The 14,784-nt window shown below is 45.6% G+C and overlaps 1 protein-coding gene across 3 annotated transcripts in view; it reads left to right on the forward strand.

Annotated features, from left to right (window-relative positions):
- The window catches only part of LOC124298880 (uncharacterized), a 162,488-nt gene that overhangs the window by 123,326 nt on the left and 24,378 nt on the right, over positions 1-14,784 (forward strand). For all 3 annotated transcript variants that reach the window (XM_046751463.1, XM_046751462.1, XM_046751461.1), the window contains one exon: positions 4,729-4,746. In XM_046751463.1, the coding sequence (XP_046607419.1) occupies positions 4,729-4,746 (18 nt within the window). The remainder of the gene's footprint in view (positions 1-4,728; positions 4,747-14,784) is intronic.

Genomic DNA, 14,784 nt, shown 5'->3' on the forward strand with positions numbered 1-14,784 from the left:
TCCGACGTTACGCACGGTTCGCCGCTGCCGGTCGGTGGTGTAAAAATTATACTTGCAAACGTAAAGACATAAATAATGTCACTGGCACAAGCCATTATCTGCCTCACGCCGGGTAGTAATTACACCTTGCTACCTCCCCCCCTCCCCCTACCCCGACCGCCCACCCCCGCAACCTCGAGCTGCCTCTTTTTTCAACTCGCCATACGTTCGCCCGTGCAGCCTGGCTCTCGCACATCGGGAAGCATACATATTAATAAGCCCACCGTGCCGGGGTTTCGCGCCTTCTCTTTGGAACCGTAAAGATTTCGTTGAGATTAGAAAACAGTCTTAGGGTTTCGCCCCCTGTCGCAACAACTGTATTCATGCAGGTTGTGGCGAATTGCAGGTGTTTCGGGTGGGTAATAACATCGTAAGAAGTAAAACGACCCCCGACTCGGCTGCTGGTCGAACCGACCTGCAACCACCCCGGATTTCTTCGAACCGTAGTATCACACATACCCACGTACATAATAGGGGTGCAAAGTGTTCCGGTCGTAGAAACGGACGCGGGTCCTCGACTCGGTTTTGGAATCTGTTCATCCTCAGCCCTGCAGGGTGTTCGTGTAATTGAATGCTAACAGCTTTCAACTGTTGGTCAAAGTTCCTTGACCGCTCGGCAAATATACTCTTGAATGTTCGCGGGCGGCGAGGCCCTCTTTGTGTCGGTTACGTGGCTCCGGGACGCGGCCTCGACTGTCGAGGACGTAGCGTTGGTACTCCAAGTGTGACCGAACGGACCTGGCACACATCCGTGCTCGCAGCCGTCGGAGTTTGGGTTAATTCCCGAGGGTCCTGGCTGCAGGACTCGTGAGCACCGAGTTACACCGCGAAGCGACGCGACGTAGCGCCGGCCCTGCAAGATAGAGCCGGAAAACTATTGAATTCCCCCGGGCTTCGCAACCGAACGTTGAATCCCCCGTTTCATCGTCAGCGATGAGCATCGGATTCAGCAGTCGGTGTCGGTGATCCAGAAAATTATTCAACCCTTTTCCCGTTTCCTCGACAAATTGATTCATCATCTGATCGATAGCTCCCGCTCCGCTCTATGCAGCGCTTGTGTCCCTCTGGCTGCCGCTGACTGCGGTCAAATTAAAACGGAAGAAGTACCTTCGCTGTATAAACCGATTTGTCCCGCTAACCGTATCACGTGTAGAGGATGATTGAATACCGGAAGACGAATGACTTCGTAACTTGAATTGCATGTAAAAAGATGAAACTTTGGCTCTCAAGGTCACGTGACTATGGAAAACCGGATCTAAAGCGTTGTTTTACACAACGACAATGGTTTCCGACGGAACGCATTGTTTGAGGCAATTTGCAGTTTTTTTTTTTTTATTATTCTTGTTCCCACTCATACCCGGAATGTTTGCCGAGCGTGATTGTCACGTGTCGTCGTAACGACGTTGTTTGTACAGCAGCACTACGTTTGGAACGCGAGCGTAAAAACGAAGTGAATAAAATAAAACGAAATGAAAAAGAAGGCAAAGGAAAAACAAAAAAACGCATCAAATGCATATTTGCAAACGAACACGGTAGCTCGATAAGCGACAACGCAACCGACAAATCCTTTGTTGGTTGTCAATCGTGACGCGGTACGCCGCAGTAATTCCATCCTATCACTGCAGCTTGCCCGACGTGTGTGCTTGTACATTGATACGTATTAAAATGATGTGATACCAGCCGGGTGCAAAAGTAGTGCAAATTGTACACGTAAAAACCGATCGATATTACAGCCACACGTGAAACGATCGGCCGTGTTAACCTCTACGCGATATGAAAGAATCGAAAAGGAATGCGTTGTGTCAAGGATCCATCATCAGCAGGGTTTCAACATCCTGTTTCCCTGGCGGACAGCAGATTTGTAGTTGATTTTTGGTGTACGAGACCACAGTACAAGAACCAAGATTCATCCGGATCGAATAACGTGGCTATCAAGGCGGCCATCAAAACCGAGAATAACCCTGCGGGGAAGCTTAATTGGAACCGCGAAAATTAACGGTTGAAAAAAGATGGAGAGAGAAAAGGCAGGTATAATATCTCGAATCTTTTGCTTTTCATTACGCGGCTTCTTCTTCGTTAATACTTTTTCCACAGTTTATGAGAAATTACGAAGCGAAATTAAGCCGATTAGTAGTCCGTCTTTGGAACGATTAACCCGACGTGAAACTTGACGAACAACTGAACAGGGGATCGCTTCTACTGTTAATAACAGCCTAACTTTTCGCATCCGTTTTGGAGAAGCGAAGTGTGAAGGCGCGGCACGTAACCACATCTCATGTCGTGGGATGGTACTCCAGACCCTCTTCAAATTTCTGTCTCAATTAACTTCAGGTTCCAATCTGCGGAGATTTCGAGAAGGTATATATGATACAGCCAACGTCGAAAATGAAAGTCTAATCAACTCGAAACTGCGCAAGGCGAGCAGGTCGCGCAAACTTGTGTAATACTCGCGCAGGGTGCATCCGATTGATGTTCCTAATTGAAAATCGAGACAAGAATTTATTCCCAAGAAAGCGATAATTTACAAAAAAGTCCGCAGAGGCCCGAAGGCGTACCTTTTGAATTCCGATCCGTTTCGAAATAAGTAATATTTTCAATCGTTTCGCTTGTATTGACGAAAGTATTTAGCAGATGTGGGTCTTCGCCTGAAGAAAAGGCTGACAAAATGTGAAGGCTGGCTCCGAGTCTCGGGGCTTCGTGCAAATCCGGCCGCAATAACCGCTAATTAAATTTGACTCTCCTTTTTCTCCTTCCACTCCTCCTTATTCTCCATCTTCTCCTTCGATAGTTTTTAGCTTTTACCGAGCACACAGAGTGCGGGATTAAACTTGACTTTACCGCCACGATTGCTCCCATGTATATATAAGGGGAGAAATAATTTCCAGCTATAGGTTACAACGTGGATCCCGGATCTTTGTCCTTTTTCGTCTTCTTCTTCTCCTTGCACCATCTCACCCCCATTTCTGCCTTCTGTACTCACTAACTGGAAGTTATCCGAGTATCTTGAAGCCTGTAAGTTTTTTTGAAAATTTCCAATCTGGCTTTCGTAAGGAGTTCAGTAATCAAATTGCCCTTTTTCGACTTACCGATGATGTCAGGTTTGCCATCACGTCGAACAGATTAATCCTCCAGATCTACTGCAGCAAAGGCATTTCGTTCAGAATCTAAATACTCAATTATTCACCATTCGTCCTGAGCGATTCTCAATACAATCTTTGCATATCCGTAATTTTTACGAATGAAATAGAACCTTTTACCTTTTATTATTACTCAAAGTGAAGAGAAAGGCAATTTTTTCGACCGCTTCCTCGCTGTTCAAACAACATAATAAACTCATCCTACCGAAGGGTATCGCCCGAGTTCTTTCTTTTTTTTTTTAGATATCAGACACGCTAATTATAGTAGATAACAAACGCAGTCAATTTCGAGAAGACGCTTTGGCACAGGGCTGAATCTCATTGTCAGTTAATTAGGTTGGGCGGGTCTCGCTCTCGAGAGTGCGTTGAGAAGGTGGTAAACGACGCGGGAAGAAGACGAGCCCTTCTGGCTGGGCTAAGAACGGGTCGACTCTGTTTCACAACGAGGTGGTTCCCTCTTCCTTCCTTCCTTCCTTCCTTCTTCCCCGGGCGAAGCTCCGCTTCGCCTCCCGGCTCTCCGAGGGTAGCAGGAACCGCGGGGAACTAAGCCAACCCTTTCTTCCTCGCTGACTTGTTATCTTTAGTATTCAGACGGTGGTGTCCCGAAAATGTCTCCCGTTTAATTCCCGACTCCCACCGTCAGGGCCGGCATGGCGTATGGTGGAACGGAGCGGAACAACGACGACGACGACGAAGACGACGCCCCGCGAAATTGCATCACGTTCTCATCTGTATGTTTTCAATTTTTCGCCCCTTTGAACCTCGCTCCAATTTTACGCCGAAAACATTTGCCAAGCGCTGTGCCAAGTGCCCCGCGGAACCAGAAAACACCCGCGAACTGTGATTGGCCGCATTGTCGTACCCTACCCCCGACATATCCGGTTCTTGTCACTTTTTTATTTTTTCATTCCCTTTTCAATTCACCCGCCATGCGTCGCACCGCGCTGAGCCGAATGATAATCGCGGCACCGCGCGGCCGGAATTTTTCACTTTAACCATTTTGCAATATAATTCCCACACCGAGGAAAATCAGGGATCCTTCTTTGAACGCGTTTCAACCATGAGCTGTAACGAGTCGAGGGGGGCCGCAGGGTTAACCGCGCAAAGTTTATCAAAGGGATCGGGATCTACAACTTCCTGTGTGAATTTCAACGCCCGCACATAATTTCTCTTGTCCTCTGTGCGTTTTGTCAGCAGTGAAAAATTTACCTGAAGTTCGAATTTTGACAGGGGACATCGAATTGTATCCGGTAGCGAAATAATATTGGTACAACGCAATATTATCGTCGCCGGTATTATACTTGTCGATAATTATAATTGACAAAAATCAATGAAGAAACGTATAGCAGAAATCAGCGGGGTACCGATTCAGAGTAGAAAATGAGTCTGACAGAGTTCAATTATTTTCCACAATGTGTATCGATTTCCGACTTAATTGTACCACGCACGAAAATCGGGATTATATTTAACAATTTTCCAAACTTTTCTCTGCCTTTATTTTGAAAATTTCTGTCATAAAATGATTTACATTGTAATCTTTCTTTTGTTTCAGGGACTACTATTACGACAGGTGAGTCTGAAAGCTGATCAGAAAAGTGAAGGACGTCGACGATATTAACTGAGCCATGTCAAAAAATCCGAACATGAATGATGGCTAAATTTATTTGAAAAATAACCAAAGTGTTTTTTAGGCGCTGATTAGATACCTATCCCAATAAAAATTTGAGCGCTAGATTTTTTCTATCGAAACACTTTGCGGTGATGCTGCTCTGCGAACTCGATTTCGTGGTAGCAGAAAGCACCAGTCAGCTCAAACCTGTAACGGTATTTCGATTGTATTTTTTGAGTTCCCAAGGTTCCATTTAGTCGGAAAAGAAGCATCGTACGAAAAAATGTTGAGAAATCTTTAAATCGTAATAAGCTCAACACCATCTAAGTGAGCTTTACCTTACGTTCGATTTTTCTGACATGACCCTGGTAATGTTATGCAGGTAGAGGAAGATGTATAAAAATTGAAGGGTATGTTAATCACTATACATTATATATCATGTATATTCTGTGCTCTATAAATGTTTGACTTGCGGAATGGATTTTGCACGTATTGCACTGCAGAAAGACGTGGTAGAGAGCCGGGAAGTGAAATGGAAAGCAATGTTTAAATCAATCTAAGAGTACAGCGAATGCCTTGAATACTTTGTCGCGTGCTAGACAAAATCCATATGTCAGGTTTATATTCAAATATTTCATACATTCACGCAAGTTACGCGAATACGACCGTATCCACGTGTATGTATTCACGTCGTGAGTAGCATGAATGTTCAATCTTACACTGCGAACACAACGTAAGAAACTCGGTTTCGGAGCTTTTATGTAAATGAGTTCATTTTTTTTTCTTTCTTTTCTTTTCTTTTTCCTCTTACGCATCATTCGCGCGGCGGGTTTCGAATTTATTCATAACCTTCTCAGCGTTACAATATTATATGCAAAGAAGAAATAGGTTGTCAAGCGTCGAAAACACTGAACGTCATTTAAAAGGTTTGTTACAAGTACAAAAAAATTTAAAAATAAAAGAAAAAAGAAAAAAATTGCACGAATCTCTTCCACTCGAAAGCCCGAAGAAAAATTCTTCCACTTTGTCCTTTTGGGAAAGTTCGTTCGGTCCCTCGACGCTAACGAGCAGTCGTAATTTTTCCTTTGACTCTTGCTCGAACCCGTCAGAGACCTCGGCGCGTAACAAACGTGAGAATTTTCAGCGATCTACATGCTTACCAAGTTTTCCGCAATAAGCCTCGATTCGCGGGATTCAACGTGAGTATATACGTGCATTAAGATCGACTATCGACGTTTGTTTCCATTTTTTCGAATTATCTCGGTTGTTCCACTTTTTGAAGTCGTAACGCGGTTGAAAAAGAAAAAAGCAAAGCAGCAAGGATTTTCGAGCGAAGTTAAATCGCATTGTCGCACCGGCGTTTCCTAATTCTTGGTCTGCCAGGCGTAAAGTAAGTCACGGATGGAAAAAGGGAGAAGGAGGCAGCCCCGCTTCGAACAACGGCATCCAAGTTCCGTCCATTATTCAGTCTTCCTCCCCTCTTGATCTCCCATTAAACTTAATTGAATTCCCCCGCGCGACGCCATCGCGCCATTGCCATTGCCATTGACTTGGAGATACGACCATGAATTCGACGTGTGTTTTACAAATTTACATCCACCCGTTTTCCTCGCCCCCAGTTCTTCTTCCCACCCCGAGCCATTGCCTCCCGGAGCAAGGATTCCAGGGCGAAGGTAGGCACACGTACAGCTTCGAACACGCGCACACAGGAGCGCCGGGACGTTACAGGCGAAATTCGCGGGAATAAGCTTCGATTGAGATTTACCGAAATTGGACGCGTTCGATTTTTCACTGAATAGTTTCGCACCCCTGGAATGCGTGCCGCGGGTCGAGTGGGTAGCGATTTCCCTGCACCCCTCCTAGGGGAAAACATCTCAGCTCCGCGATGAAAGGTTAACGCGAGTTTCATCCAGATCCCGGTCTCCGCGATTCCGTTCTGTGGATATTTTTTTTCTTTTTTTTTTTATCCCTCGTAGGGACGTGAGAACGACGAAAGGCGAAATCGCAAACGTGAATTGCTAATTGCGAGGATTGAAAATCCGGGGGCAGCACTCTCGCGAGTCGGTTTAACCGTCGTGTATACACGGTTTTAATCGAGACTGAAATCGAGTCGGGACGTGTCACGCATCGGAAACACGAGCCTTGTCCCTTCGTCGACGCCTTTTCCTAGTTTCCTCTGCGGCTCGACAGTCAACACGGAGAAACGCTGCATCGTGGTAACTGTGGAGCCGAACGGGGAAGGAAAAGCGAAACAAGAAGCGTTAGAGGGACGGAGAACGTGGAAGCCAGCGAAAAGTGGGCAAGGCCATCAATCATTTTTTCCACACCAGAGAAGTCTGGCAGAACGCGTTATAAATGATATGTTGCTGCGCGGAGGCCTCGCGCCGAGCCAAGCCGCGACGAGGGTGTTTTGCATGAAACAATATTTACGTCGAGCAAAATTGAATTTATGGTCACCCTTTTAACCGGGAACAATAACATCTTGAATCCGGACCCGCGCCCTTAAATCTCTACTCGCCACCCCGCTGCTGCACGGGCATTAGAAACGGGTGGAGAGCAAATAAGGCGATAATAATGCGATTTTTCTAGTAAACGCGGGAGCAACGCTACGACTCGAGGCGTAAGAATTTGACCTGCCGTTATATTTTTCATGAAAAACACAAGCCTTCCACCCTCGGCTCTGGTATTCAACGTGTTTAACCCCTCACACCTCGCACCGTGTGTGTATAGCCGGCATTGGTGGACGGCTGAATTTCATTTCTGTTGGCAACCTGGCGCACGTGAGCCGGTGGTGTAATTTCGGAGGCGTGGAGCTACGCACGTGTGTATGTATATTTACCCATGTGCTCATGTGCGCGTACATCCGCGCCCGCACGCGAGAGGGGCGGAGGGGGATGAGTGAGTACAGAGGGAAAGAGTTGAGGAAGCGGAGTGCGCGGAAGGGGCCCTTTTGTTTTAATTGTCGCAATTCACCGGGGCAGTTCGTGACCGGCCTAGCCAACGAAAAATATAGCCGAAAACAAAACGCGCGGACGAAAGTTAAATAGAAATAATAAGCCGCGGAGGAGATGAAATTAAAGCAGCGGCGGTGTAAAAACACCCTGCATCATGGACGAATTTAACACCCTGTGCAGCTCGAAACTCCGGCATCCCCGAAAGGGCTGCAGACGAGCGAAATTACCCCCGATACCTCGAATCGCAATCAAATTGCCGTCAGTTTACCTCTCCGCACCCTTTCCATATACCTAATGCGATGATAACCCAGGGTTGTTTACTTATTCCAATTTATCCCGTTCACCCCCCCACCGTAAGCGTACCAAGAATCGTGGAGAAAAATACCGCCATTTCGTTTTTTTGAATAAGAGGTATAACGATACAATTTTTTTTTCTACCTTTTTTTTCACACACATCTAGATTCAGTTCTTTCTTTCATCAACCAAGATTTCTATCATGGCGTATTAGCAAAAGCTTCAGACCGTTGAAGGACTGTCAGGAATAAAAGAAAAATAATGTGCAAGCCACATGCGTGTCTGGGAAAACTTGAAATAAAACAGGGGCATATTGTTCAGAAAAGAAAAGAGAATATTCCACCGAATTATTACCGGAGCAGACATGCAGAACCTCGTATACAGAGGCCATTATGCGAGCGTTCTCTCGAGGTTTAAAAAAAAGCCAGACAATACACGTAGCCAACTAGTTGCGATTCGTGCGAAACTCTACATTATTCTCCAAATTTTCTCCCATTTTTTCCATTTCTCTCACAGAAAAACACATCTCCGACATTTTCGATACATCAGCGTTAGCTTCCCATTTCATTTCGCGACCGTATACTGCAGGGGTCCGCGAAAAGAACATCTGGCTACACTCACGTCGCGTCAGTGGTTTTCAACGACCGCCAAGGTGGAGCACTCGAAGTCTCGGAGCAAGAGATAAGCCAGCGGATATGTAGCGCACTTGCTGTATATATTGACTGCAGAAATGGAGGAGATACCCGTTTGACTTGCAGGGTTTATGGAAACCGAATAAGAATGTACAACTTTGGTACACGACGCCGTCGAGGAGTGACTTTCGCCAAAGTTTCACCTTCTTGGGTGTAGGTGAGCGTTCCTAGAGCCAATCCGCCTCTTCTCGAGGTAAACAAAGGCGCTCGTCTCTGGAACGGTTGCATGTATAATGGGCGTAATACGATGCGGATGGCGGATGTAGTGTTATATGTTCGAAGGCTTAGGGGGCGGGGGTGTGAGGTGGGCATTGTACACACACGAAGCCGTTATAAGCCAGCTCCGTCGGATAATGACGCTCATCTCGAAAACTTATTCGCGAGAGTGCGTCCTCCGCCCGGAGTATGCAGGCTAGTTCAACGGACGTTTACAGTGAATAATTTAGAATACCGTACAAGGGATGCTGTTGCAGGGTGACTGCGGTAATATCTCGCGTAAAGAACGGGGGGAGTCGAGAAGGACGAAGAACGATACCCAGCCACCCATACGTGTACCTTGTATTTTGCCACCTTGCAGCCACACGACGAAGATGAGTCTGTGAGAGAGGAGGAGTTGTAGGGGTAAAGTGAAATTAACGTCAACCGGCTTGATCTTCCTTACCTGGTTTTGTTTCTCTTGCTCGTTCAATTATTATTCTAAAACTGGGGAGAATTTTTCACTTTATTTTTATTCAATTTTCATTGTTTCTTTTCCGTTCACTTCGCTTGTATTTTTCGAGCCCCCAAGTTTTTCAAGTCCGACTATTCTTTCTGGGCAAAGTTTCTTACACTCCCGGTTTCTCGCTGAGCGTGAACTCGGTCGAGGTGAGACGGAATATAAGACATTGCAGGGTTGAACTTCCGACGAGTCCAAATTTCCGTTGCCTTTGAAACAAGTGAAAAAAAAAAATACGTCTCTCCCTTTCTTTCAAAAACCAACGAAAGAGCTGCTTTATTGTTGGCCGTACGGATGTACGCTGACTCGGAATGTACCTATGTCACCGTGCAACTTTGACTTCTTCTTTACGCTTCATTAGTTTCTCTTGCTTCTGTTTTAGCTACACTCAGCCTTCTTTCTTTTCAGTTTTCGAAATATTTGGCATAGGTCTTCTACTCTACTTCCGCCTTTCTAGACACCGACATATGAAATACGAGGTTACCTCACGGTTAAGCGATGCATTCACTTACATGTTGGAGTCAAAGGAATCGCGAAACATAAATTTGCATAGACCCAGCGCAAGCTTCTCCCGCAGATGTATGCGTATAACTAAATGTCATTCACTACCTTCGTTTTGTCCGGTATACAAACGGCTGCAAAGCAGCTTACGTGCTGGCTTTCATATCGGCTTCAGTGACTATCAGTGTTCCTCCAACGACGCGCATTTCCTCTCTTCGTACTTCACAATTTCAGTTCTACTTGGTCTCAATGTAATTCGAAATCGGGAACCTTGCTAATCATGCGATGCTTTGATATTCATATAGTTTGGCAGTGCGGTGCGGACACACAATACAGTTTACTAGGTACTATACGCTAGTTTCACCAAATCTCCGGAAATAGAAATTTGTATTTAATTACTTGGTGAATATCACAGAATCCAACAGCACTAATTTCACAAAATGTACTGTACCTGAAATTGTAATTCACACACAGAGCCGTGCAGGTACTAAAGATCCGGTGAATCCGTCGACGTGCAGTTGCAGGTAATATTAATCATTCGGGGTATGTATTCCACGTGGCACGAGCTGGCCTATCACACTTGCAGATAAGGATAGCCTCCAAGTTTTGCAGGGAATCCTTGCGAGGTGACATTTATAACCTGTATCAAAACCGGTAGAACAATGACCGTGAAGCCTTGGAAGCTTGACGCGTACGATTGTGGCGGTGGTTGCGGGTAAACTATTGGCCGAGTCGACGGCTTGAGACGACAGGAAACGTTACGTCACACGGACAACGCCTTTTCCATAGGTTGATCCATTTAACAGGATTTGCGTCGCCTCGAGTTAGAGGTTGCCTCGGTGTCAAATGCAGCCCTCATCCTCACCCCCGTCGCCACTGCGCCTGCAGTATACTGTCATACCTCTCCAAGACATCGCATTAGAAACCTGCAGGTGTCTCTCAGGGGATAATCTCACCGTTGCAAAGCGAATGGAATCAAGTTGATCGTCAGCTGGTGCATCGTTTATTTCATTAACAAGTTACGTACTCACGACGTGATGACGTCGCCACTAATTGTATCGGGCTTCGTGTTAATCATCCGCAGTCTTAATCATCACGAATACGACGAACTGCAATGTTCGCTCTATGTTCTGTGAGACTGATCAATTCTCTAAGAAAGTTCCCCGCGTGGTTGTCGTAACAAGTAAACGATCGTTTCTCAGTCTTGCACTTTACAAACGGACCTTCGATTAATGCGGATTGCACGATGCGTCGAATTCGGTACCGAGAATGTTGAAACTGATCTGCGGGATAAAATATAGTCAGGGTAGTCCGAATCAACTCTGATTCGCATGCACGGCGTAAAGCTAGGTGTAATATCCACGTCCCTGCATGTATCGTATAACAGAGAAGCTGCTTCTATGGTCAAAGGATTCGAGTTTGATATTGATTACATGCGCGCGAACAAATGCATTCAGCCGGCTTCATGTGTTGGCGTTTCACTCGACCCCGGATGGAACCGAGGTAAGCATGTATTCGTAGGATACGGACGTATGGAATACCCGTGGGTGACCACTGACAACTGATGAACAGCGTGTATCCCGGTCCCTGCACACCGAAAGGGCATCAAGTTTCGACGACCGTACTAGCAGTGATTACTGTGGGCCATGCGATTTAACTTCCAGAGCTCTCTATGCGACTGCGAACAGAACACGTTGCATGCTGGGAGAACGAAAGCTTGTCTGGCGACGCTCGCCCTGGTATACATGCATATGTATGAGGCGTGCGCCAACGGAAGTTGAAGGGAAACTTCCGGTCGGCTGGTTTCGAACGGGACTTGCGGACGGCAACGAACGCAACATGCTGCCTCAGAACTACTGAAAGCGAAATTCGTTCCGAATCGAAAGACTTTATTCATCATACCCGACGCCTCGCAGGCATTGTCTGAGTTGCTAACGATCCACCCTGTCTGATTTAAAAAATGGTTCACTACCGGAAAACCACCTTATAAAGGTATCAAGCTATATGATAATGCCCATTTGCCATGAGCCTCTTGTCCGAATATGTGAAGGTGGTTCGACAACCGTACGTGTAACACATTTCTAGATCATTTCGGTCTGCTCAAAATAAAATACAAACTCCTAAGCTGCGTTTGGTTCTTGATTGCGCGTTCGATTTAACCGGACTATGTCTCACAGTTTTAATTAATTTCTTTCACTCTATTTCTCTATTGCCCGAAATCATGGCACCCACCAATGGTAAATTCAGGTCTTTGAAAATCGAAACTTAGACTGGAAAATAGTAGGTTCGTTGCTGTGAGTAGAATGGGCACCTAGCTAGTTTCAAACTAGCTGTTACAGGTCTCGAATTAGTGCAAAACAAGCCATGAGAGAATGAGAAGGGAAGGAGGTAGAGACGAAGAGTTCACCCTCTAATTACACCACGCAGCTCGGTGCTCGGAAAAACGTTAACCAACTTTTCCAAATTAATTACGCTGGAACTCAGCTTCCACAAGTCCCGTTCATCCGTCAACAATGTACGATGATCCCCCGCCACTAACACTCAAACTTAATTCCCCACCACGAGTTAACTTTCCTCGTCACCATCTCACATCGCCGCTACCTCTAAGCTTTACGTTTAAATCGCACGGTTGTTCTTCCCAGCTCGTCGAGGATATTACCATCAACAAGTATGATCTCAGCGACTAAGAGTGCCACTTTTCGACTAGTTCATCCTTACGACCAAGGGTGTCAACGGTTTAATACCACGAAGTCTCAAGTCTCTCGTACCGACAAAAGTAACAAAAGACGTATTATATTTTCTGCAGGGTGGTAATACACAGAGAAACTAAAACACGAAAGAACATGTTCCAACCACCCGACATGGGAAGTAACGGGATACACTCTAAATGTCTGATCAGTAACGATGAAGATGTGACATTGAAGTGGACGGGAAGTTGGATCTAAGTTTTTGAAACATCCGGTAGAACTTCATCCTTGCTAATTATCCCATGCAACACCGAACATCGCCATGAAATCCTCAATCAATTCGATAACATTTTCATCCGTCCGGCACGTGTTGCAGCTCTGCGTATAATGCCACCGTATCCGTTCCCCGCCCTGCAGTTTGTCCGTCGGTGCACAGTAGCTGTATGTTTGCGAACCGAAGCATGCAATTTAGCCACAAACGGTGCTTCCCTCACCCTGCGCCGTCGTCCCCACGTTCATTCTCGTCTCAACCCCGAATTTCCGAAGCTGTAACACGTGGCCCGTGGCAAGAACGGGATGCCGGCTATCCCGACGTGGTAAGGGAGGCTGGGTTAATCAGGGACATCCGTCCCCTAAGACATCGCAACGCGATCCCCAGCTTAACGGGACACGCTGCAATCCGACCCGCAACACGTCCCTGGTCTAATCCCACAGACACATATTAAGTGCACGGATTCGGGATTCTCGATTTAGGATATCAGAGAACGAAGTAGCGACACGTTGACCCTCGCTTGAATTTATGCATCAGGCTTGAGTAATTGATCCACCTCGATGCCTCGATGCTAGGTCCATCCGTGCTCCTCCTCCTCCTCATAGTTTTTCTTCTTCTTCTTCTTTTTCTTCCGCGGCTTTCCTTTCTAATGGTGTTTTGACCTTTTTTATACGAGTTTGACTCCTTCGACTGACTGAAGAGCAACCTCGTACGGTGTAGTGAAGTTCTTTCGGCGGGAGCCAAAGCCACTCGGTCTTCGAGAGATAGTTAATGTTGTGCTCTACTTGGCAACTCGTTAAACCCTAAAGAGAAATTTTGTACGCTGCTACACTTTCGAACAACTTAGACAACTTCGAGTCGACTAGCCCAGCGTCACGTAGTGGATGAGAGGTGGGCAAACGAACGTGTGAATGGGCCATAAAATGAACCAAAATGCCGTAGTTAGTATATACAAGGTACGCTCATCCGTATACTTCGATGATGAGATCGGGGGATGAAGCCGAAGCGAGCGAAAACTTCGAGTCGTAGATTCGATTGCGTTTGATGACTGTAACCGCTTGAGGAGCATTTTTTTATTCTCAGTAAACGATTGATAGTCCTCGTTATATCTTACATACTCACATATTTCTTTCAGGATTCGTTCAAGGGCTGAAATTTTACAGGCAGAATGATGTCTAACTTCGAGAGTTCACCTAATTCAGCAAACTGAGAAATTGAATTTGAAATAATATTTTCATAACGAAAATTGCATTATCTCTAATATCGTCATCTCAGTTATATGTCTGTACAATGTATATACATATATATCGTATAATACGGCATCGAATCGATGTCTCGAGAGCAAAATTACATTCTCATATTACGATCCCCAGCCCCTCGAGCCTTAACAATGTTATGAACAACAATTTTTCCGCAGAATAGCGTTTCTTTCCGCAAACCACCTCGGGAAAAACGATTTCTGCAGTCTTCGATATAGATTAAAAGCGAACGAACGAACAGACCACAACACCACTTGATATAATAATACTTTCCTGTATCGATGTCAATTGAGTAGGAAGTATAAAATTGTAGAAACTCGCGACGAGCCTTGAAGATGATGAGAAACGAACCGAATACTTTTAATGCCAAAATATTCAATCGGCTGAGCATCAAATTGCGTTGATTTTCTTGGAAACATTCAATCCCAAGTCATTTTTCGTCAATAAGTCGTGTTACAGTGCGTCGATATTGACGCCTTCCAATTTAATTTTGATAGAAAATATACATCGAGATAAATTGATCGAAAGCCCAATTTATATTTCGCCGTTACGCCTAAGCAAGTAAGAGCGCAGGTTGGGAGGAATCGGTAAAAAAAAAAAAAACACGGATTAAAATTCACTCGTCA

The sequence above is a fragment of the Neodiprion virginianus genome, chromosome 2 (assembly GCF_021901495.1).
Source record: "Neodiprion virginianus isolate iyNeoVirg1 chromosome 2, iyNeoVirg1.1, whole genome shotgun sequence".
Lineage (NCBI taxonomy): Eukaryota > Metazoa > Arthropoda > Insecta > Hymenoptera > Diprionidae > Neodiprion > Neodiprion virginianus.